Consider the following 24946-nt stretch of genomic DNA (forward strand, 5'->3'; position numbering starts at 1 on the left):
ATTCACTCTGTCCATGCCTCTCATAATCTTGTAGACTTGTATCAAGAGTACCAAACTCCAGCACAAGAAGCTCGACACCATCCAGCACAAAGCAGCCACATCATTAGCAGCCCATCCATCACCTTAACCAATCACTCCCCTCACCATCGGCACACAGTGGCAGCTGTGTGTACCATCGACAAGATGCACTGCAGCGACTCACCAAGGCTCCTTCGACAGCACCTTCCAAACCCGGGATCTCTGACGCCCGGAAGGACAAGGGCACCAGATCCACGGGAACACCACTGTCCAGGTGTTTTCCATGACACTCCTGACTTGTACCGGCTCCCAGAACGGAATTCTCCGTTGGACTCGGTCGAGATTTTAGGAGCCTTGCCCGAGCAGGGTTATAAAATCCCGGCCAGTGGCTCTGAGCTGACTCATAGCCCAGGGTTCAAATTGAAAATTAGATTGAGAAGAAACAGAATAACTCACTGTTTGATCATTGGAGCCAAGAATCCACAGCAAACCAATCTCCAGCCTGAGGTTGGAAAGTGTCCCTCACCAATTCAGGTTCACAATTTACTTTCACCTTTCTCTGAAATAATTGTTGCTTCTTTCGGTCTCAGCAATGCTCATGATTCCATGGACCACAAACCTGTCAGTAATATTGAGACGCCAGCCTAATACACACCTCTGTCATCCCACACCTGCGATACCTTCTTCATTTGAATTGAGTTAAAGATTCTGCAAGTCATAGAGTCATAGAGGTTTGCAGCATGGAAATAGGTCCTTCAGCCCAACTTGTCCATGCCGCCCTTTTTTTAAACCCCTAAGCTGTACAGTTGTACAGTCAGTATCTGCAGAAGGGATATATTGAGTACAAGAGTTGGGAAATCATGTTGCAGCTATATAAAACCTTGGTTAGGCCGCATTTGGAGTATTGTGTACACTTCTGGTTACCCCACGACCAGAAGGATGTGGAAACTTTAGAGAGAGTGCAAAGAAGGTTCACAAGGATGTTGCCTGGTTTCGAGGGTGTTGGCTTTGAGGAGAGGTTGAATAAACTCGGATTGTTTTCACTGGAAAGACAGAGGCTGAGGGGAGACCTGATAGAGATCTACAAAATTATGAGAGGCACAGACAGGGTGGATAGTCAGAGGCTTTTTCCCAGGGTGGGAGTGTTAATTACAAGGAGGCACAGGTTCAAGGTGAGAGGGGGAAAGTTTAAGGGAGATGTGCGGGAAAGTTCTTCATGCAGAGAGTGGTGGGTGTCTGGAACGCGCTGCCACAGGAGGTGGTGGAATCAGACACATTAGCAATATTTAAGAGGCATCTGAATGGGTTCATGAATAGAAGGGAATAGAGAGATACAGACTGAGTAATGGCAGAAGGTTTTTCTTTAGTTTAGTTAGGGCATCGTTATTGGCACAGGCTTGGAGGGCTGAAGGGCCTGTTCCTGTGCTGCACTGTTCTTTGTACATTGTTCCATCAATAAAGTACAGATACGCTTTCAAACCCTGATGCGTCTGAATTGAAATTCAGTGTCACTGGATTGATCCCAGCCGGACAATTGTTCACAGCTGGTTTCTGACGGAATTGTTCAAACTCTTTTTCAATCCAGGTTTCCTGTCCCTCAGTCACCAAACTTCATCGTACAATAGTAACCGACTGCTGGACACCAGACTGACACAGACACAGCACATCTCCGAGCCTCCCACCCTCGACCTGACATTCAGGCACCTGACAGGAGCAGAGAGACAGGGCTCTATCACACAGGTAAGGAGCTGGGAGAGTGGGGGGAGGGGGGTCCATCACACGGGGGGGGAGCTGGGAGAGTGGGGAGGGGCCCATCGCACAGGAAAGGGGCTGGGAGAGTGGGGGGTCTATTCCACAGGGAGGGAGCTGGGAGAGTGGGGAGGGGTCCATCACACAGTGGGGGGAGCTGGGAGAGTGGGGGGGGTCTATTCCACAGGGAGGGAGCTGGGAGAGTGGGGAGGGGTCCATCGCACAGGGAGGGGGCTGGGAGAGTGGGGAGGGGTCTATTCCACAGTGGGGGGGGAGCTGGGAGAGTGGGGAGGGGTCTATTCCACAGAGGGGAGCTGGGAGAGTGGGGTAGGGTCTATTCCACAGGAAGGAGCTGGGAGAGTGGGGGGGGGGGGTCTATTCTACACATAGGGAGCTGGGAGAGTGGGGAGGGGTCTCTTCGATGCACAGGGAGCTGGGAGAGTGGGGGGGGGAATCCATCACACAGGGGTGGAGTTGGGAGAGTGGGGAGGGGTCCATTACACAGGGAGGGCCTGGGGGAATGGGGGGGGGTCTGGGAGAGTGGGGAGGGGTCTATCACACAGGGAAGGAGCTGGGGGAGTTGGGGGGGGGTCTATTTCACACAAAGGAAGCTGGGAGAGTGCGGAGGGGTCTATTCGACGCACAGGGAGCTGGGAGAGTGGGGAGGGGTCCATTCCACGGGGGGGGGGGGGGGGGGGGTGGAGGCTAGGAGAGTGGGAAGGGTCCATCACACGGGTAGGGGGGGTGTGGTGGGAGAGTGGGGTGGGTCTATTCCACAGCAGGGGGGCTGGGAGAGTGGGGAGGTGTCTATTCCACAGAGGGGAGCAGGGAGAATGGGGTAGGGTCTATTCCACAGGGGGGGAACTCGGAGAGTGAGGGGGGGTCTATTCCACAGAGGGGGTGCTGGGAGAGTGGGGAGGGTCCATCACACTGTTGGAGTGGGTGTGGCGGGAGAGTGGGAGTGGGTCTATTCCACAGCAGGGGGGCTGGGAGAGTGGGGAGGGGTCTATCCCACAGGGAGGGAGTTGGGAGAGTGGGGAGGGGTCTATTCTATAGGGAGGGGGCTGGGAGAGTGGGGAGGGGTCCATCACACAGGGGGGAGGTGGGAGAGTGGGGAAGGGTCTATTCCACAAGAAGGGAGTTGGGAGAGTGGGGAGGGGTCTATTCCACACATAGGTAGCTGGGAGAGTGGGGAGGGGGTCATCACACGGTGGGGGGTGGGGGGGGGGGGGGTGTGGGTGAGTGGGGGGGGGTCTATTCCACAGGGAGGGAGCTGGGATTGTTTTGGGGGGTCTATTGGAAAGGAAGAGGAGTTTTGGAGCTGCAGTGTAAATAGCAGGCTGCACCCTGGGGATTTAGTCAGTATCTGTTCTCTTTCTGAACTTCTCTCCTTTTCCAGGGAACGCCAGTCCCGCTGCTCACTGCAGCAGCCCTATGCAGCAGAACAGGGCAAAGGTCACCAGGGGTCACTACCCATGGGTCTCCATTGGCCCCTGGATTCTTCCAAATATGGTATGTGATGGAGATGAGTAAGTGGAAGCGAACAGAAAGAGTAACATCTCGGATATTCACTGTCAGAAACTCTACCCGCTCCAAGTTTTGGTTGATGCTTCTTGTTGGTTTGGGTGGTTTCCGCTTTGCTTCAGCGGAAGCACGACATGAACAGGAGGAGGCCATTCAGCCCCTCAAGCCACTTGCACCATTTAGATAGATCATTGGCCAATCCTTCTCCTTCAATCCCATCACCCAATCAAAAATCTGTCAATCTCAGGTTTAAAACATTCGCTCGACCCCAAGATTTTTGTGGGAAGAGAGTTCCAGATTTCCAATCCTCTTTGTATAAACATACAGATTCGGAGCAGGAGGCCATTCGGCCCCTCGAGCCTGCTCCACCATTCAATAAGAACATTGCTGATCTGACTGGAACTGTATAAGTTGCTGGTGAGGCCACACCTGGAGTACTGGGTACAGTTTTAGTCTCCTTACTTGAGAAAGGATATACTGGCACTGGAGGGGGTGCAGAGGAGATTCACTAGGTTGATTCCGGAGTTGAGAGGGTTGGCTTATGAGGAGAGACTGAGTCGACTGGGGCTATACTCATTGGAATTCAGAAGAATGAGGGGATCTTATGGAAACATATAAGATTATGAAGGGAATAAATAAGATGGAAGCAGGGGAGTTGTTTCCACTGGCGGGTGAAACTAGAACTCGAGGGCATAGCCTCAAAATAAGGGAAGCAGATTTAGGACTGAGTTGAGGAGGAACTTCTTCAAAGGGTTGTGAACCTGTGGAATTCCCTGCCCAGTGAAGCAGTTTGAGGCTACCTCATTGAATGTTTTTAAGGCAAGGATAGGTAATTTTTGAACAGTAAAGGAATTAAGGGTTATGGTGAGCGGGCGGGTAAGTGGAGCTGAGTCCACAAAAGATCAGCCAGGATCTTATTGAATGGCGGAGCAGGTTCAAGGGGCCAGATGGCCTACTCCTGCTCCTTGTTCTTATGAGAGTTGCTGGTTATCTGTTTTTGCTGATTTAATCGACAGAAATTGATAGTTTTGTTTTATTTTTCACAGAAATAAAACAGCAACGATTGTCCCCAACATCACAAAGTGATCCTTCAGTCGCCTCACTGACACCCAGTCTCCGTGACAGCCACAGAGGTATGGTATTGGAAACAGCACCCCCTCAGTACTGACCCTCTGACAGTGCGGCACCCCCTCAGTACTGACCCTCTGACAGTGAGGCACTCCCTCAGTACTGACCCTCTGACAGTGCGGCACTCGCTCAGTACTGACCCTCTGACAGTGCGGCACTCGCTCAGTACTGACCCTCTGACAGTGCGGCACTCCCTCAGTACTGACCCTCTGACAGTGCGGCACTCCCTCAGTACCGACCCTCTGACAGTGCGGCACTCCCTCAGTACCGACCCTCTGACAGTGCGGCACTCCCTCAGTACCGACCCTCTGACAGTGCGGCACTCCCTCAGTACTGACCCTCTGACAGTGCAGCACTCCCTCAGTACTGACTCTGTTCGTGTTATCTCTGGAGTTCGAGTGAAAGATTGCTGCTTGCAAAACAGAGCACACATTTCCCCATTAACATTCGAATACAGCACTGACCCTCTGACAGTGCGGCACTCCCTCAGTACTGACCCTCTGACAGTGCGACACTCCCTCATTCCTGGCTCTCTGACAGTGCGGCACTCCCTCAGTATTGTCCCTCTGACAGTGCAGCACTCCCTCAGTGGGGAAAGTTTGATCTGGAACTGCGTTCTTTCGGATCGATTTTATGTTGGTCATGTGTTCTGGAGATGTGTTTCTATTGGTAGACTCGCCCCTGTGTCTGGTTCAATATGCAAATGTCACACACGGAGCTCCTGGAAGCCGAGTTCCCCCGGAAGCTGCAGCTTTATTGCGAGGCTCCATCATTCAGGTAAGATGTGAAATTGGTCCTAATCATTAGAAAGAAGGAAGCTTCCACCTCTCTGTCTCTCCTTCACACTCTCCATCTCCAACACTTCCCCTCCTTGACCTCTCTGTCTCCATCTCTGATGATGAACTGTCCACTAGTACCCATTACAAGCCCACCGACTCCCACAACTAAGAACAAAGAACAAAGAACAGTACAGCACAGGAAACAGGCCCTTCAGCCCTCCAAGCCTGTGCCGCTCCTTGGTCCAACGAGACCAATCGTTTGTATCCCTCCATTCCCAGGCTGCTCATGTGACTATCCAGGTAAGTCTTAAACGATGTCAGCGTGCCTGCCTCCACCACCCTACTTGGCAGCGCATTCCAGGCTCCCACCACCCTCTGTGTAAAAAACATCCCTCTAATATCTGAGTTATACTTCGCCCCTCTCACCTTGAGCCCGTGACCCCTCGTGAACGTCACTTCTGATCTGAGAAAAAGCTTCCCACTGTTCACCCTTTCTATCCCCTTCATAATCTTGTACACCTCTATTAGATCTCCCCTCATTCTCCGTCTTTCCAGGGAGAACAACCCCAGTTTACCCAATCTCTCCTCATAGCTAAGACCCTCCATACCAGGCAACATTTTGGTAAACCTTCTCTGCATTCTCTCTAACGCCTCCACGTCCTTCTGGTAGTGCGGCGACCTGAACTGGACGCAGTACTCCAAATGTGGCCTAACCAGCGTTCTATACAGCTGCATCATCAGACTCCAGCTTTTATACTCTATACCCCGTCCTATAAAGGCAAGCATACCATATGCCTTCTTCACCACCTTCTCCACCTGTGTTGCCACCTTCAAGGATTTGTGGACTTGCACACCTAGGTCCCTCTGTGTTTCTATACTCCTGATGACTCTGCCATTTATTGTATAACTCCTCCCTACATTATTTCTTCCAAAATGCATCACTTCGCATTTATCCGGATTAAACTCCATCTGCCGCCTCTCCGCCCAATTTTCCAGCCTATCTATATCCTGCTGTATTGCCCGACAATGCTCTTCGCTATCCGCAAGTCCAGCCATCTTCGTGTCATCCACAAACTTGCTGATTACACCAGTTACACCTTCTTCCAAATCATTTATATATATCACAAATAGCAGAGGTCCCAGTACAGAGCCCTGCGGAACACCACTGGTCACAGACCTCCAGCCGGAAAAAGACCCTTCGACCACTACCCTCTGTCTCCTATGGCCAAGCCAGTTCTCCACCCATCTAGCCACTTCTCCTTGTATCCCATGAGCCTTAACCTTCTTAACCAACTTGCCATGTGGGACTTTGTCAAATGCCTTACTGAAATCCATATAGACGACATCCACGGCCCTTCCTTCATCAACCGTTTTTGTCACTTCCTCAAAAAACTCCACCAAATTTGTAAGGCACGACCTCCCTCTTACAAAACCATGCTGTCTGTCACTAATGAGATTGTTCCGTTCTAAATGCACATACATCCTGTCTCTAAGAATCCTCTCCAACAACTTCCCTACCACGGACGTCAAGCCCACCGGCCTATAATTTCCTGGGTTATCCCTGCTACCCTTCTTAAACAACGGGACCACATTCGCTATCCTCCAATCCTCAGGGACCTCACCCGTGTCCAAAGAAGCGACAAAGATTTCCGTCAGAGGCCCAGCAATTTCATCTCTCGTCTCCCTGAGCAGTCGAGGATAGATGCCATCAGGCCCTGGGGCTTTGTCAGTTTTAATGTTCCCTAAAAAACCTAACACTTCCTCTCTTGTAATCAAGATTTTCTCTAACGGGTCAACACCTCCCTCTGAGACACTCCCGGTTAACACGCCCCTCTCCTTCGTGAATACCAATGCAAAGTATTCATTTAGGATCTCCCCTATTCCCTTGGGTTCTAAGCATAATTCCCCTCCTTTGTCCCTGAGAGGTCCGATTTTCTCCCTGACAACTACTTTGACTCCAGCTCTTCACACCCCACATCCTGTCAGGACTCCATCCCATTCTCTCAGTTCCTTCACCTCCGTTTCAATGATGCCACTTTCCAAAGTAGCGCTGTCGATATGTCTTTCTTCTTCCTCAATTGTGGTTTTCCATCCACCATAGTTGACAGGGCTCTCGACCTTGTCCAACCCATCCCCCGGCTCACTGCTCTCACCCCCTCCCCCCCCTCCCAGAACCAGGATAGGGTCCCCCCTCACTTTTCACCCCACCAATCTCCACATTCAAGGGATTGTCCTCTGCCATTTCCGCCAACTCCAGCATGAAGCCACTACTCAACACATCTTCCCCTCACCCCCCCTGTCAGCATTCCGCAGGGACCGTTCCCTCCGGGACATCCTTGTCCACTCTGGGAACATCTTCGGCCCGTCCGCAAGCAGCACCCAGACTTTCCTGCCGCTTGCCACTTCACGACACCACCCCGCTCTCCTGTCCACATGTCCGTCCTTGGCCTTTTGCAATGTTCCAGCGAACCCCAGCACAAGCTGGAGGAACAGCACCCCATCTTCTGATTGGGTACTTTACAGCCTTCCAGACTGAACATTGAGTTCAGCAATATCAGAGCGTGAACTCTCTCCTCCACCTTCACCCATTTCTATTTCTATCAACTTAATTTCTTTTCTTCCATGGTTTCATTCTTTCACCTTTTTTAAATCTCGCTTTCCATCTTCTTCCCCCACCGCTGTTTCCCCTCTCCCCGCTCCTCCGGGACCATGTGTCGGGTGATCCTCTTGTACTCTGCTTACCTTTGTTCTGACATTTACACATTCTAATCTCCTAATAAAAACATAGAAACTAGAAGCAGGAGGAGGCCATTTGGCCCTTTGAGCCTGCTCTGCCATTCATTATGATCATGGGTGAGTGATGGCTGCTATTAGCACCATTCCCAGCCATGATCAGCACCATTTACCTTTCATTTGTCTTTTTTGTCCATGACATCTTTGCCAATCTCTCCCCAGCCTCCACCAAGCGCTGGCCCTCGATCCAGCCCCTACTGCCCCCCTCCCCCACCACAAGAGTATAAATCTCATCCTATTTCCAATTCCCTGCAGCTCTGACAAAGGGTCATCCAGACGCCAAATCTTTGCTCTGTTCCTCTGTCCAGAGTTGCTGATCTGTGAACAAACACGCCAAGTTCCCTCTATTCCACAGAAATTCCTAGTGTCTTATCATTCATTGAGTACTTTCTTGTTAAATCTCTCCTTCCAAAGTGTATCTCCTCACACTTTTCAGGGTTAAATTCCATCTGCCCATTTGACCATTCCATCTATATCTCCTTCACTCCGGGCTCACTGTTAACCACAATCTTTGTGTCATCCGTAAACTTACTAATCCTCCCCCCCCACCACATAGTCATCAATGTCATTTATATAAATGATGAATAATTGGGGGCCCAACACAGACCCTGTGGTACGCCACTGGACACTGGCTTCCAATCACTAAAGCAGCCTTCTGTCATCACCCTCTGTCTCCTACAACTGAGCCAATTTTGAATCCACTTTATCAAATTACCCTGTATTCCTTGTGAATTTACCTTCTTTACAAGTCTCCCATGTGGGACCTTGTCAAAGACTTTGCTGGAACCCATATAAACTGCATCGACTACTAAATTTTTATGATTTGCGAAATTGTCCTAATTGTCCCAAGGTGTTTAGGTTAGGGGATTAGCGGGGTAAATGTGTGGTGTTAACAGAATGGGGTAGGGACGTGGTGACAGTGCTCTGTGGGAGAGTTGGTGTAGATTCAATGGGCTGAATGGCCTCCTTGTCGGGATTCTAGGCATTCTATTTGCTCCTTTGGCTGGTGAGACCTGACCTCCTCTTAACTCCACCCTGACCTCTTCCAGCCTGTCTGTATGTTGTGTCTTTACCAAATGGCTGCCTCACTCGCTCAGTAACGGTCATTGTCACTGATTCTGCTCTGATACAGGGTACCCCAGCAGAGATTCTGTATAAAGGAACCATCAGCAGGGTCTCTGCAGAAGACAGTTCCAGAAGGAATGAGAGATCACACAAAGAAGCTTTGCCAAAACGACACGTGGTCTATGAGGGGAAAAGTGGCCACGTGCTGTCATATGACGGTGAGAATCTTCACGGTGGCTTTCAAATACCACATGTTGTATCGTGCGCCAATGTGGGAAAGACAGATTGGACCAACGTCCTCCCGTTCAAAAATCTATAAAGTGCCCCCACACGTCACGCAGACTCTGCAGTGTCCGTCACTGAATGTGTTTAGCCAGACCCCAGCCACTGTCCTCACGTAGCCAGGAGTGACTCTCAGTTACTGCGCTCTGAGGTCTATTATTATCCCCAGAACTGCTTCAAGCAAACAAACCCCCATGAAGGCCACAGAAAGAATAGCAGCGGACAGTGCCTCACTTTCACTGTAACAAACCAACTAAAATCAACATAATTTAAACATTAATTAACAAGTGAAGGACATTTCAAACAAAAAGGTAAATTTCACTTTAAACAGTCGATACAAAAAAGTCAAAGAGTTTTGCAGCACAGAAATAGGCCCTTCGGCCCATCATACGTGTGCTGGCCACCAAACAGCTATCTATTCTAATCCCATTTTCCAGCACTTGGTCCGTAGCCTTGTATGCTGTGTCGTTTCAAGAGCTCATCCAAATGCTTCTTAAATGTTATGAGGGCTCCCGCCTCCACCCCCCTCTTAGGCAGTGAGTCCCACCGCCCTCTGGGTGAAAAGGTTTTTCCTCAAATCCTCTCGAAATCTCCTGCCTCTGACCTTAAATCTGTGCCCTGTGGTTTTTGGCCCCTCTACCAAGGAGAGGATTTCTGCCTATCCACCCGATCTATGCCCCTACTTTATTTGAGCGCTAACTCACTGTGTCTGCCAGGCTTTGCTGTGCAGTCACCACACTGTGACTTCAACACTCTCCAATACTGCAACTCCACTGAGCTCTGTAGCACGATCTAAGGCTGTGCCGCCTGTATTTAACCTTGCTGACACACTGACAAACACCATGTTCAGTTTTTGTGATGATATAAAAACTCCAATTATTCATAAGGGATTGGGGAAACATATCGTGTGTTCATTTATTTAGACAAGACACTTGGGAATATTTATACAAAGATGGGAAGCTTGAAGACATCAGCAGCAGAGCTGTGTGTGTGTGTGCTCCGTTCACAGGACAAAGTGAAACCAAGACTGGACCACATGACACACTTCCCTCCGAGTGATGTCATGCTGCTATAGACCTATTACAACAGCAGTCCCAGTTTCACTTTGGTCCCTGAGCAGAACACTGAGCTTCTGGAGTGTTGTTGGAGATGTCCTCACCCAGGCAAGTGGAGAGTATTCCATCACACCCCTGACTTGTGTCTTGTGGATAGTTTGCTCTGGATTTTTCTATCTTTTCATCTTCCATTTAACCAATCAGGTTTCACAGCAGAAAATTCAAAAGCTGATCCAGGTAGTTCTGCGGCTGTGAATGAACTTGCTGGAATCAAACGGAGCTATGAGATGATGGAAGGAAGCGCTGGATGGGGTTTAATGACACAGGATTCGCTTCCTTACAGCTATGAGGGTAAGTGAGACAGAAAGTCTCTGCAATGTCTTGACTTTCAAATCAGACGTTCATTAATCGCAGCAATTCACACCAGCAGCTCCGAGCCAAAGATGGATCATGACTCAGTCACACTCAAACCCATAACCACTTATAGACCGGTGAGTCTCACTTCTGTTGTCGGCAAGATGTTGGAAAAAATTATAAGGGATAGGATTTATAGTTATTTGGAGAGTAATGAATTGATAGGTGATAGTCAGCATGGTTTTGTGGCAGGTAGGTCGTGCCGTACTAACCTTATTGAGTTTTTTGAGAAAGTGACCAAGGAGGTGGATGGGGGCAAGGCAGTGGACGTGGTATATATGGATTTTAGTAAGGCGTTTGATAAGGTTCACCATGGTAGGCTTCTGCAGAAAATGCAGATGTATGGGATTGGGGGTGATCTAGGAAATTGGATCAGGAATTGGCTAGCGGATAGGAAACAGAGGGTGGTGGTTGATAGTAAATATTCATCATGGAGTGCGGTTACAAGTGGTGTACCTCAGGGATCTGTTTTGGGGCCACTGCTGTTTGTAATATTTATTAATGATCTGGGTGGATTAGCAAATTTGCTGATGACACCAAAGTCGGTGGTGTGGTAGACAGTGAGGAAGGGTGTCGTAGTTTGCAGGAAGACTTAGACAGGTTGCAAAGTTGGGCCGAGAGGTGGCGGATGGAGTTTAATGCGGAGAAGTGTGAGGTAATTCACTTTGGTAGGAATAACAGATGTGTTGAGTATAGGGCTAACGGGAGGACTTTGAATAGTATGGAGGAGCAGAGGGATCTAGGTGTATGTGTGCATAGATCCCTGAAAGTTGGGAATCAAGTAGATAAGGTTGTTAAGAAGGCATATGGTGTCTTGGCGTTTATTGGTAGGGGGATTGAATTTAGGAGTCGTAGCGTTATGTTGCAACTGTACACAACTCTGGTGCGGCCGCACTTGGAGTACTGTGTGCAGTTCTGGTCCCCACATTACAGGAAGGATGTGGAGGCTTTGGAGAGGGTGCAGAGGAGGTTTACCAGGATGTTGCCTGGTATGGAGGGGAGATCCTATGAGGAGAGGCTGAGGGATTTGGGATTGTTTTCGCTGGAAAGGCGGCGGCTAAGAGGGGATCTTATTGAAACATATAAGATGATTAGAGGTTTAGATAGGGTGGATAGTGATAGCCTTTTTCCTCTGATGGAGAAATCCAGCACGAGGGGGCATGGCTTTAAATTGAGGGGGGGTAGTTATAGAACCGATGTCAGGGGTAGGTTCTTTACCCAGAGGGTGGTGAGGGATTGGAATGCCCTGCCAGCATCAGTAGTAAATGCGCCTAGTTTGGGGGCGTTTAAGAGATCCGTAGATAGGTTCATGGACGAAAAGAAATTGGTTTAGGTTGGAGGGTCACAGTTTTTTTTTTTAACTGGTCGGTGCAACATCGTGGGCCGAAGGGCCTGTTCTGCGCTGTAATGTTCTATGTTCTATGTTCTATGTTCACTTCCTCAAACTGATCAGGCAGCTGGACTATTGTTACTGAGAAATTTCTTGTTTATTTTTATAACTCGTTTGAAGCAGAACCCATTATTCAGAATGTTTCTGGGAATTCTGACCATCATCTGAAAGGGGTGGGGGTTTTGTTACAGTGATACTGAGCTCTGTGTTGCTGCAATTGTATAGGACGTTGGTGAGGTTACATCCGGAGTATTGTGTGCAGTTTTGGTGTCCTTATCTGAGGAAGGATGCCCTTGCTATAGAGGGAGTAAAGCAAAGGTTTACCAGGCTGATTCCTGGGATGGCAGGTCTCTCATCTGAGGGGAGACTAAATCGGTTAGGATTATATTCACTGGAGTTTAGAAGAGTGAGAGAGGATCCCATAAAAACTTACAAAATTCTAACAGGGTTAGATAGGGTAGATTCAGAAAAAATGTTCCCAATGGTGGGGGAGTCCAGAACCAGGGGTCATAGTTTGAGGATAAGGGGTAAACCTTTTAGAATTGAGGTGAGGAGAAATGTCTTCACCCAGAGGGTGGGAATGTGTGGAATTCACTACCACAGAATGTAGTTGAGGCCAAAACGTTGTGTGATTTCAGGAAGAAATTAGATATAGCTCTTGGGGCTAAAGGGATATGGGGGGAAGGGGGGATCAGGATATTGAATTCGATGATTAACAATGATCAAAATGAATGGCGGAGCAGGCTCGAAGGGCCGAATGGCCTCCTCCTGTTTCTAGTTTCTATGTTCACACCCAATTGCAGTACCTCCACACCTCAGGAAGGAGACATTTCCCCTCGGAGAAGGTGCAGCACAGACTGTGCAAGATGATAACAGGACTCAACCAGTTAAAATCTGAGGCCAGGTTTGCATGGACGAAGCTGTGTTTCACTGAGTTTGAATATCATGGGATGATCTGATTAAAGATTCCCATCCTTGTTTTCTAATCCCCCCAATGGTCTTCCCCCTCTCTGCCTCTGTAATCTCCTCTAGTTCCACAATCCACATTCAGCACAACACCAACAACACTCGAGCAGCCCAGCACCACCCAGGGTTAAGCAACCCCACTCGACTGCAACTCTCCACAAACATTCAACCCCTCCACCACCGATGCACAGTGACAGCCGTGTGTACCATCTACAAGATGCTCTGCAGCAACTCACCAAGGCTCCTTAGGCAGCACCTTCCAAACCCACGACCATTGCCACCTAGCGGGAGAAGGGCAGCAGATTCCTGGGAACGTTACCAATTGAATCTTCTCTCCAGGTTCCTCACCATCCTTCACTGTTCCTGGAACTCCCTCCCTGACAGCATTGTGGGTGTACCTACACCACAGGGACTGCAGGGGTTCAAGAAGGCAGCTCGCCACCACCTTCTCAAGGGCAACTAGGGATGGGCAATAAATGCTGGCCAGTCAGCAACGCCCACATCCTGTGAAAAAATTAAAAACCTCAGAGGCGTTTACTCCAATTCCGGCCTCTCGAGCATCCCCCAATTCCCATCACTCCACCATTCGCAACAGTGCCTTCAGTTCCTTGGGCCCCAAGTCTGGAATTCCCTCCCTAAATCTCTCCCCTCTCTACCTGAAAGTTTAAAGTTTATTTAATAGTCACAAGCAGGCTTACATTAACACTACAATGAAGCTACTGTGAAAATCCCCTCGTCGCCACAGTCCAGCGCCTGTTCGGGTCAATGCACCCTAACCAACATGTCTTTCAGACTGTGGGAGGAAACCGGAGCACCCGGAGGAAACCCACGCAGACACGGGGAGAACGTGCAGACTCCACACAGACAGTGACCCGAGGCCGGAATCGAACCCGGGTCCCTGGCGCTGTGAGGCAGCAGTGCTAACCACTGTGCCACCGTTTCACTTTCCCCCTTTCAACGATTCCTTAAAACTACCTCTTTGATCCAGCAGTTGGTCACCCGGCCTATCGCTTTCTAAGACTCAGGGCAAAATGTTCCCATCCCGCCCACCCCGGGAATCGGAGTGGGCGAGAGGAGGGGTGGGGGGGTGGAGGTAGTGGGGGAGCGGCATGTGGACCACGCAAAGATCTGTTGACCTTGAACGGGATTTTCCGGCCTTGGGGCGATCCCGGCTGGAAAATCCCACCTGTCATACATTGACCAGAGCAATGCGTTGGAAAGTTTTACAATGTTAAAGGCACTATATAGCTGTATATATATATATATATATATATACATCCATATATCTCTATATCTATATAGATCCATATTGCTATATACCTCTATATCTATACATCTCTATGTCTCTATATCCAGGTTGGGTTGCTGAGTGGGGGTTTTGCTTGTGTGTTTCAGGGCTGATGGCTTCGGCTCTCTCCAGGGACAAACTGGGGAACTCCGACTGTAAGGAACGTTGGCAGATGCAGGGCTCGATCACACAAGGTAGACTTTGTTCCGTGATGATGCAAAGCTTCAGCTGCAGGTTGTTGAGAATCCGCACACTCTTTATCTCCCCCCTCTCTGTACTCACCCTCACAGCTTCCCTTCGCTCCAACTGCAGGAGCTCACGGAGTTGGGCACGTCTCCTGCAATCCCAACCCTGGGAACCGGACCTCAGCCACTCACCCTTCCCTTGTTTCAGGTTAGAATGTAGCCTGCAACCTGTAGACCAGGGAGTGAGGGTCATGCTCCCACCCCAGGGGATAGGGGGGAGGGGGGGTTCACACCCCCACCCCCCCCCCCCCCCCCCCCCGCCACCCCCACTGGGGTCACTCCCCCTCCCCCCGGGGTCACTCCCCCTTCCCCCGGGGTCACTCCCCTTTCCCCTGGGGTCACTCCCCCTTCCCCTGGGGTCACTCCCCCTTCCCCTGGGGTCACTCCCCCTGCCTCCAGGGTCACTCCCCCTCCCTCCAGGGTCACTCCCCCTCCCCTCGGGGTCACTCCCTCTCCCCCCCGGGGGCTAACTCTCCCACCACCCCAGAGGAGGAGTCACTCTCACTGGGGTCACTCTCACTGGGGTCACCCCCCCTCCCTCTGGGGGGCTCACTCCCCCTCCCCCCGGGGGGAGTCACTCTCACTGGGGTCACTCGCACTGCGGTCACTCACTGGGGTCACTCCCCCTCCCCCCAGGGTCACTCCCCCTGGGGTCACTGTATTTCCCCCCAGGGGGGTCACTCCCCCTCTCCCCGGGGGCTAACTCTCCCAACCATCCGTGGGGAGGAGATTAATCTCACTGGGATCACTCTCACTGGGGTCACTCCCCCTCCCCGGGGGGTGGGGGGGGAGTCACTCTCATTGGGGTCACTCTCATTGGGGTCACTCTCATTGGGGTCACTCTCACTGGGATCACTCTCACTGGGGTCACTCTTACTGGGGTCACTCACTGCGGTCACTCACTGCGGTCACTCACTGGGGACACTCCCCCTTCCCCCAGGGTCACTCCCCCTCCCCCTGGGGTCACTCTACCTCCCCCCGGAGGGGTCACTCCCCCTCTTCCCAGGGGCTAACTCTCCCATCCCCCTGGGGGAGAGTCACTCTCACTGGGGTCACTCTCACTGGGGTCGCTCACACTGGGGTCACTCGCTGGGGTCACTCTCCCTCCCCCGGGGGTGGAGTCACTCTCACTATGGGGGGTGGTCACTGTCTGTCAGACAGGACGGGAGGGGGAGTGAGGGAGAGTTTACAGTGGGATACTGGAGATGCTGAAATTCGGGGTGACTGTGCGAGTGAGAATTGATTTCATTCTGAAATGTAATGAAAATAATAAAAGCTTTTTCTAGCCTTTTCTTCACACAATCCACATGCTCATTTCAACCAGGGTTTTAATCAGTCATTCTGGTGTTAACACTGAGTTATTCTGGCATTAACACTGAGTTATTATAGAGTCATAGAGGTTTACAGCATGGAAACAGGCCCTTCGGCCCAACTTGTCCATGCCACCCTTTTTTTTAAAAACCCGTAAACTAATCCCAATTGCCCGCATTTGGCCCATATCCCTCTATACCCATCTTACCCATGTAACTTTCTAAATGCGTTTTAAAAGGCAAAATTGTACCCACCTGTACTACTACCTCTGGCAGCTTGTTCCAGACACTCACCACCCTTTGTGTGAAAAAATTGCCCCTTTGGACACTTTTGTATCTCTCCCCTCTCACTTAAACCTATGCCCTCTAGTTTTAGACTCCCCTACCTTTGGGAAAAGACATTGACTATCTAGCTGATCTGTGCCCCTTATTATTTTATAGACCTCTATAAGGTCACCCCTCAGCCTCCTACGCTCCAGAGAAAAAAATCCCAGTCTATCCAGCCTCTCCTTATAACTCAATCCATCAAGACCCAGTAGTATCCTAGTAAATCTTTTCTGCACTCTTTCTAGCTTAATAATATCCTTTCTATAATAGGGTGACCAGAATTGCACACAGTATTCCAAGTGTGACCTTATCAATGTCTTGTACAACTTCAACAAGACGTCCCAACTCCTGTATTCAATGTTCTGACCGATGTAACCAAGCATGCCTAATGCCTTCTTCACCACTCTGTCCACCTGTGACTCCATTTTCAAGGAGCTATGAACATGTACCCCTAGATCTCTTTGTTCTGTAACTCTCCCCAATGCCCTACCATTAACTGAGTAAGTCCTGCCCTGATTCAATCTACCAAAATGCATCACCTCACATTTGTCTAAATTAAACTCCATTTGCCATTCGTCAGCCCACTGGCCCAATTGATCAAGATCCCGTTGCAATTGGAGATAACTTTCTTCACTGTCCACTATGCCACTAATCTTAGTGTCATCTGCAAACTTACTAACCATGCCTCCTATATTCTCATCCAAATCATTAATATAAATGACAAATAACAGTGGACCTAGCACTGATCCCTGAGGCACACCGCTGGTCACAGGCTTCCAGTTTGAAAAACAACTCTCTACAACCACCCTCTGGCTTCTGTCAAGAAGCCAATTTTGTATCCATTTAGATACCTCACCCTGAGTCCCGTGAGATTTAACCTCATGCAACAACCTACCATGCGGTACCTTGTCAAAAGCCTTGCTAAAGTCCATGTAGACAACATCAACTGCACTGCCCTCATCTACCTTCTTGGTTACCCCTTCAAAAAACACAATCAAATTTGTGAGACATGATTTTCCACTCTCAAAGCCATGCTGACTGTCCCTAAACAGTCCTTACGTCTCTAAATGCCTGTAGATCCTGTCTCTCAAAATACCTTCCAACAATTTACCCACCACAGATGTGAGGCTCACTGGCCTGTAGTTCGCAGGCTTTTCCCTGCAGCCCTTTTTAAACAAAGACACAACATTTGCCACTCTCCAATCTTCAGGCACCTCACCCATGACTATCGATGATTCAAATATCTCGGCTCGGGGACCCACAATTTCCTCCCTAGCCTCCCACAATGTCCTGGGATACACTTTATCAGGTCCCCGGGATTTATGTATGCTTTAAGACTTCCAGCACCTCCTTCTCTGTAATATGTACACTCATCAAGACATCACTATTTATTTCCCCAAGTTCCCTAACATCCATGCTTTTCTCAACAGTAAATACTGATGAGAAATATTCATTTAGGATCTCACCCATCTCTTGTGGATCCGCACATAGATGACCTTGTTGATCCTTAAGAGGCCCTACTCTCTCCCTAGTTACTCTTTTGCCCTTTATGTATCTGTAGAAGTTCTTTGGATTCTCCTTCATCTGCCAAAACAATCACGTGGCCCCTTTTTGCCCTCCTGATTTCTCTCTTAACTCGACTCCTACACCCCCTATACTCTTCAACGGATTCGCTTGATCCCAGCTGCCTATGCATGTCATGTGGCTCTTTCTTCTTCTTGACCAGGGCCTCAATATCCCGAGTCATCCAGGGTTCCCTACTTCTGCCCTGCCCTTCACTCTAAGAGGAATGTGTTTACCCTGAACCCTGGTTAACACACTTTTAAATGCCTGCCACTTACCAGTCGTCCCTTTGCCTTCCCACAGGCTCCCAATTAACTTTTAAAAGTTCCTGCCTGATACCATCAAAATTGGCCTTGCCCCAATTTAGAATATTAACTTTTGGGCCCATAATAGAATTATGGTCACTGGTCCCAAAGTGATCCCTCACTCACACTTCTGTCATCTGCCCTTCCTTATTTCCCAAGAGGAAGTCTGGTTTTGCCCCCTCTCTAGTCGGGCCATCCACATACTGAATGAGAAATTCCTCCTGAATACACTCAACAAATTTCTCTCCATCCAACCCTCTAATACTATGGCTGTCCCAGTCAATGTTGGGAAAGTTAAAATCTCCGACTATTACCACCCTATTTTTCTTGGAGCTATCTGTAATCTCCTTACATATTTGCTCCTCAATTTCCCGCCGACTATTTGGGAGCCTATAGTACAGCCCAATCAAAGTGATTTCCCCCTTATTTCTCAGTTCTACCCATATAGACTCAGTGGCCGAACCCTCGGATACACCCCCTCTCAGTATGGCCGTGATGCTTTCCCGAATCAAAAGTGCAACTCCCCTTCCTCTCTTACCTCCTGTTCTATCTTTCTTATTGCATCTGTACCCTGGAACATTGAGCTGCCAGCCCTGTCCCTCCCGTAGCCATGTTTCAGTAATTGATCCATGCCTTGAGTTCATCCGCCTTGCCCGTCAGGCCTCTTGCATTGAAATAAATGCAGTTTAATCTGGACTTCCCTTGCTCTCTGTCTTGCTTTTGCCTGATCTGTCTGGTACTAGGATTACTGACACTCCCTTTACTACTTAATGTGCTCTCTTTAACTTCTGTGCTGTCCTCAAACTTCTCTTCTGTCTCCCTACTGCTTTGGATCCCACCCTCCTGCCAAACTAGTTTAAATCTCCCGAGTGGCTCCAGCAAATCTCACCGCCAGGATATTAATCCCCCTCCAGTTCACGTGTAACCCATCCCTCTTGAACAGGTCACCCCTTCCCCAGAAAAGATCCCAATGATCCAAAAATCTAAATCCCTGCCCCCTGCACCAGCTCTCAGTCCAGTCATTCATCTGCCTAATCCTCCTATTCATACTCTCACTAGCACGTGGCAGCGGTAGTAGTCCTGAAATTACTGTCTTTGAGGTCCTGCACGTCAGCCTTCTGCCTAACTCTCTATATTCACATTTCAGGACCTCATCCCTTTTCCTACCTATGTCGTTGGTACCAATATGTACAACAACCTCTGGGTGCCCACCCTCCCCCTTAAGAATGTCCTGCAATCGCTCAGAGACTTCCTTGACACTGGCACCAGGGAGGCAACACACCATCCTGGAGCCTTGATTGCGGCCACAGAAACGCCTGTCTGTGCCTCTAACTAGCGAGTGTTATTCTGGTGTTAATGCCGAGTTATTCTGGTGTTAACTCCGAGTTATTCTGGTGTTAACGCCGAGTTATTCTGGTGTTAACGCCGAGTTATTCTGGTGTTAACGCCGAGTTATTCTGGTGTTAACGCCGAGTTATTCTGGTGTTAACTCCGAGTTATTCTGGTGTTAACTCCGAGTTATTCTGGTGTTAACTCCGAGTTATTCTTGTGTTAACTCCGAGTTATTCTGGTGTTAACTCCGAGTTATTCTGGTGTTAACTCCGAGTTATTCTGGTGTTAACTCCGAGTTATTCTGGTGTTAACTCCGAGTTATTCTGGTGTTAACACTGAGTTATTCTGGTGTTAACTCTGAGTTATTCTGGTGTTGAGTCTCAATTATTCTGGTGTTAACTGAGTTATTCTGGTGTTAACTGAGTTATTCTGGTGTTTGATCTGTTTTATTTGAAACTGTTCTTCCAGGCTTACCTCGATCGCACGCTGAGGGCCACGATGACTGTCTCAGGAGGGAAGCTAAACAGATTAAGAGGGAGAGCTCTCCACCCCGGGGAATGTGTGAGGGATTGAAGGCACGCAGTCAGGACAGCTTGATCCCAACTGTCAAAGAAGCCGGACGTTCAATCCATGAAATCCCTCGGCATGAATCCCACCGAACTCCAGAAACTGCCACACTGGCCAAATCCGGCATTGATGGTTCCATCTCACATGTACGGAGAGTTTCTGTTTATTGTCCCGTTAGTGAGTATAGTTCTCAGCACCCAGAGAGCTGTGTGAGCTGTAACTCTCTCACTGATTCTCACATCGGCTACAGGATGAAAGGTTGTCTCTCTTTATGCTGGAGTGGATTTCCTTTCCAAACAGATTGAACAAGTTTCCCTTTGATTTGATTTGATTTATTTTTGTCTCATGTATTAGCATACAGTGAAAAGTATTGTTTCTTGTACGCTATTCAGACAAAGCATACCATTCATAGAGAAGGAAAGGAGAGAATGCAGAATGTAGTGTTACAGTCAGAGCTAGGGTGCAGAGAAAGATCAACTTAATGCGAGGTAGGTCCATTCAAAAGTCTGACAGCAGCAGGGAAGAAGCTGTTCTTGAGTCGGTTGGTACATGACCTCAGACTTTTGTATCTTGTTCCTGACGGAAGAAGGTGGAAGAGAGAATGTCCGGGGTCCTTAATTATGCTGGCTACTTTTCCGAGGCAGCGGGAAGTGTAGACAGAGTTAGTGGATGGGAGGCTGGTTTGCGTGATGGACTGGGCTTCATTCACGACCTTTTGTAGTTCCTTGCAGTCTTGGGCAGAGCAGGAGCCATACCAAGCTGTGATACAACCAGAAAGAATGCTTTCTATGGTGCATCTGTAAAAGTTGGTGAGAGTTGTAGCTGACATGCCAAATTTCCTTAGCCTCCTGAGAAAGTAGAGGCGTTGGTGGGCTTTCCTAACTATAGTGTCGGCATGGGGGGACCAGGACAGGTTGTTGGTGATCTGGACACCTAAAAATTTGAAGCTCTCGACCCTTTCTACTTCGTCCCCGTTGATGTAGACAGGGGCATGTTCTCTACGCTTCCTGAAGTTGATGACAATCTCCTTCACTTTGTTGACATTGAAGGAGAGATTATTATCGTCACTAGATTCTGTCTCTCTTGCCCGTAACTCATCCATTCCTGCCCTCAGTTAGTGCTCATCCCACTGTTTAACAAGCGAGGGAGGGAGAGAGAGAACAGGGAAATACAGGTCTGTTAGCCTTACATCCGTGCTCGGGAAAATGCTGGAAACTATTATAAAGGATGTGATAAATAACTTTGACAATGATGATCTGATTGGACAGAGTCAGCATGGATTTATGAATGGCAAATCATGTTTGGCAAACTTGTTAAAATTTTTTGAAGATGTTGCAAATAAAACTGTTCAAGGAGGGTCGATAGTGTTTTTGGATTTTCACAATCATGTCTCCCACAGGAGGTTAATTAGCAAAATAAGAGTACACGGGATAGTGTGTGAGTAACCAATGGGAACTGGGGAGTAAGTGACCACACCTCCAGGGTGAAGTCCTCTCTCGGGTAGAATCATCTGGAAGCCACGTAGTAAGCATGTGTGGACTGGAGCTCTGCTGCCGGGCAGCCTCGAGCTGCAGCTCCTGTGCCAAGTTTCTCTCAATAAATACCTTTTGTTCCAAACAAAGCAGGAATAAGGTTCTGGTGAGGCCACACCTGGAGAACTGTGTACAGTTTTGGTCTCCTTACTTGAGAAAGGATATAGTGGCATTGGAGAGGGTGCAGAGGAGATTCACTAGGTTGATTCTGGAGTTGAGAGGGTTGGTTTATGAGGAGAGACTGAGTAGACTGGAGCTATACTCATTGGAATTCACAAAAATGAGGGGGGATCTTATAGAAACATATAAGATTATGAAGGGAATAGATAAGATAGAAGCAGGGAAGTTGTTTCCACTTGCGGGTGAAACTAGAACTAGGGGGCATAGCCTCAAAATAAGGGGAAGCAGATTTAGGACTGAGTTGAGGAGGAACTTCTTCACACAAAGGGTTGAGAATCTGTGGAATTCCCTGCCCAGTGAAGCAGTTGAGGCTACCTCATTGAATGTTTTTAAGGCAAGGATAGATGAATGTTTGAACAGTAAAGGAATTAAGGGTTATGGTGAGCGGGCGGGTAAGTGGAGCTGAGTCCACAAAAAGATCAGCCATGATCTTATTGAATGACGGAGATGGCTCGAGGGGGCAGATGGCCTACTCCTGCTCCTATAAGAACATAAGAACTAGTTCTTATGTTCTTATGGAATTCTCTGGACGATGCCTGGAATCCTGCAACATAACAGATAGGGAGGCAGCATACTGTCATGGATTGCGGATTGACTAACAGAAAATAGAGTCGGAATAAACGGGTTCTTCTCGCATTGGCAGGCTGTGGTTAGTGCACTCCCGCAGGGATCAGTACCCCAGCTGTTTACAATCTATTGCAATGATTTGGATGTTGGGAACTGGGTGTAATATTTCCAAGTTCACGGATGATACAAAGCCGGACAGGAATGTGAGTTGTGAGGAAAATGTAAAGCAGCCTGTAGGAGGGGTTGGACAGACCCCATGGGAATCGGAGTGGGTGAGGGGTGGACCATGGAAAGGTCTGTTGACCTCGGCTGGGATTTTCCGGTTTCGGGGCGAGTGCGGCCGGAAAATCCCACCCAATGAGTGGGCAAGAACATGGCAGATAGAACATAATGTGGACGGATGTAATGGACGGTAGAGGAACGGATGTGCAGAGCATTTCTTAAATGGTAGAGATTAATAAGTATCGATGTCCAAAGAAACCTGGGTGTCCTCGTCAGTAAGTCATTGAAAGCTGACATGCAGGTGCAGCAAGCGATTAGGAAGCTAATGGCCTTTATCACAAGAGGATTTGAGTGCAGGAGTGGTGAAGTCTTGCTTCAATTGTATAGACATTGGGTTGGACTGCACCTGGAGTAGTGTGTGGTGCACGGTGGTGGAGGGGTTGAATGTTTGTAGATTTGGTGCCAATCACGTGGGGCTGCTTTGTCCTGGATGGTATCGAGCTTCTTGAGTGTTGTTGGAGCTGCACCCATCCAGACAAGTGGAGAGTATTCCATCACACTCCTGACTCGTGCCTTGTGGACAGACTAGAGGTAGTCAGGAGGTGAGTTACTCATCACATGATTCCCAGCCTCTGATCTGCTTTTGCAGCCACTAATGGCTAGTCCAGTTCAGTTTCTGGTCAATGGTAACCCTCAGGATATTGATAGTGGGGGATTCAGCGATGGTAATACCAAGGGATGATGGTTAGATCCTCTCTTGTTGGAGATGGTCATTGCCTGGCACTTGTGTGGCGCGAATGTTACCTGTCCTGCTACTGTGCTAAGGGAGGAAACATGATTGGATGGATTCAAACATGGAATTCCAGTACAAATTGCAACATGTTCAAGAAGTTGCCCCAACCCTAACACGGTGGCACAGTGGTTAGCGTTGCTGCTTCACAGCACCAGGGACCCAGGTTCGATTCCCAGCTTGGGTCACTGTCTGTGTGGAGTTTGCACGTTCTCCCCGTGTCTACGTGGGTTTCCTCCGGGTGCTCCGGTTCCCTCCCACAGTCTGAAAGACGTGCTGGTTGGGTGCATTGGCCATGCTAAATTCTCCCTCAGTGTACCCGAACAGGCGCCGGAGTGTGGCAACTAGGGGATTTTCACAGTAACTTCATTGCAGTGTTAATGTAAGCCTACTTGTGACACTAATAAATAAACTTTAAATTACTCCAACTCTTAATGCAAACATATTGGTTAGTGAACTACTTGGTTCAAGAGTAATTAAGAATGACAATAATTGTTGGCCTTGCCAACACCACCCACATCCCATCAAAGAATAAAGTTTCTATAATATACATAACCAACTCCCGTCCCCAATCGACCCAAACCCCTAACAGTGAGACATTCTCTCGTAAGAAATCTCAGCATGAAAACCTTTGCTCTTACTGTTACTGTTCCAGTGTCTGCACTCTTGTTTCCAATTCACCGCTAATCTTTCAGTTTAAAGTTGATTTATTAGTGTCACAAGTAGGCTTACATTAACACTGCAATGAAGTTACTGAGAAAATCCTCTAGTCGCCACACTCCGGTGCCTGTTTGGGTTACACTGAGGGAGAATTTGGCATGGCCAATACACCTAACCAGCACGTCTTTCAGACTGGGAGGAAACCGGAGCACCCGGAGGAAACCCAGGCAGACACAGGGAGAACGTGCAAACTCCACACGGACAGTGACCCAAGCCGGGATTTAAACCCGGGTCCCTGGTGCTGTGAGGCAGCAGTGCTAACCACCGTGCCACCCTGGAGTTAAAATCTTCCGTTAATCTTTTCTGTTCCAGATGGAGTCTAATTTTTGAATTAATTATTTTGTTTCTTTCCTCAGGGAACGCCAGTAAAATGTGAGAGTCACTCATCTCCGTTAACAGTGAACAAGCACGCTGTCCGCTCGCTGTCCAGCGCTCCCTCTAAAGCCTTTCCCCCCGGACACCTGCTAGATGTGATGTCTGATGCTGCCAGATGCTTGGACAGAGTTCCGTACAGCGAGAGCTCTCAGAGTCGGCCGAGCGCCCTCGTCAGTAACACGGGCTCCATAGTACGAGGATCGCCGGTCATTATGCAGGAACCTACAAAGTCTCAAAGCAGCCTACATTCCCACCAGGCGACCCATCCAACAGCTCTGTATCATCAGAGACTGTTACACCGACACTCTCCCGTGTCACTGAGGGACGCAGTTTCCCAGCAGCAAGAAGGTAATGTCTGACTTTGATAACACAACCATTCACAAAGCAGGAGGTGACTGAACAACAGGGCAGCCTCCAAGTCTCTCCCCGAGCGTCAGCCTCTCCCCGAGCGTCAGCCTCT

At 49.0% G+C, this 24946-nt stretch overlaps 1 protein-coding gene across 1 annotated transcript in view; it reads left to right on the forward strand.

Moving 5' to 3' along the window:
* Window positions 1–24946, forward strand: part of LOC144502798 (nuclear receptor corepressor 2-like) — a 171257-nt gene that overhangs the window by 102891 nt on the left and 43420 nt on the right. Inside the window, 9 exon segments of the mRNA XM_078227084.1 lie at window positions 1604–1758; window positions 3167–3199; window positions 3201–3279; window positions 5093–5196; window positions 9124–9274; window positions 10598–10744; window positions 14559–14645; window positions 20002–20246; window positions 24468–24834. Of these exon segments, the coding sequence (XP_078083210.1) occupies window positions 1604–1758; window positions 3167–3199; window positions 3201–3279; window positions 5093–5196; window positions 9124–9274; window positions 10598–10744; window positions 14559–14645; window positions 20002–20246; window positions 24468–24834 (1368 nt within the window).

Source organism: Mustelus asterias, chromosome 13 (assembly GCF_964213995.1).
Source record: "Mustelus asterias chromosome 13, sMusAst1.hap1.1, whole genome shotgun sequence".
Classification (NCBI taxonomy): Eukaryota; Metazoa; Chordata; class Chondrichthyes; order Carcharhiniformes; family Triakidae; genus Mustelus; species Mustelus asterias.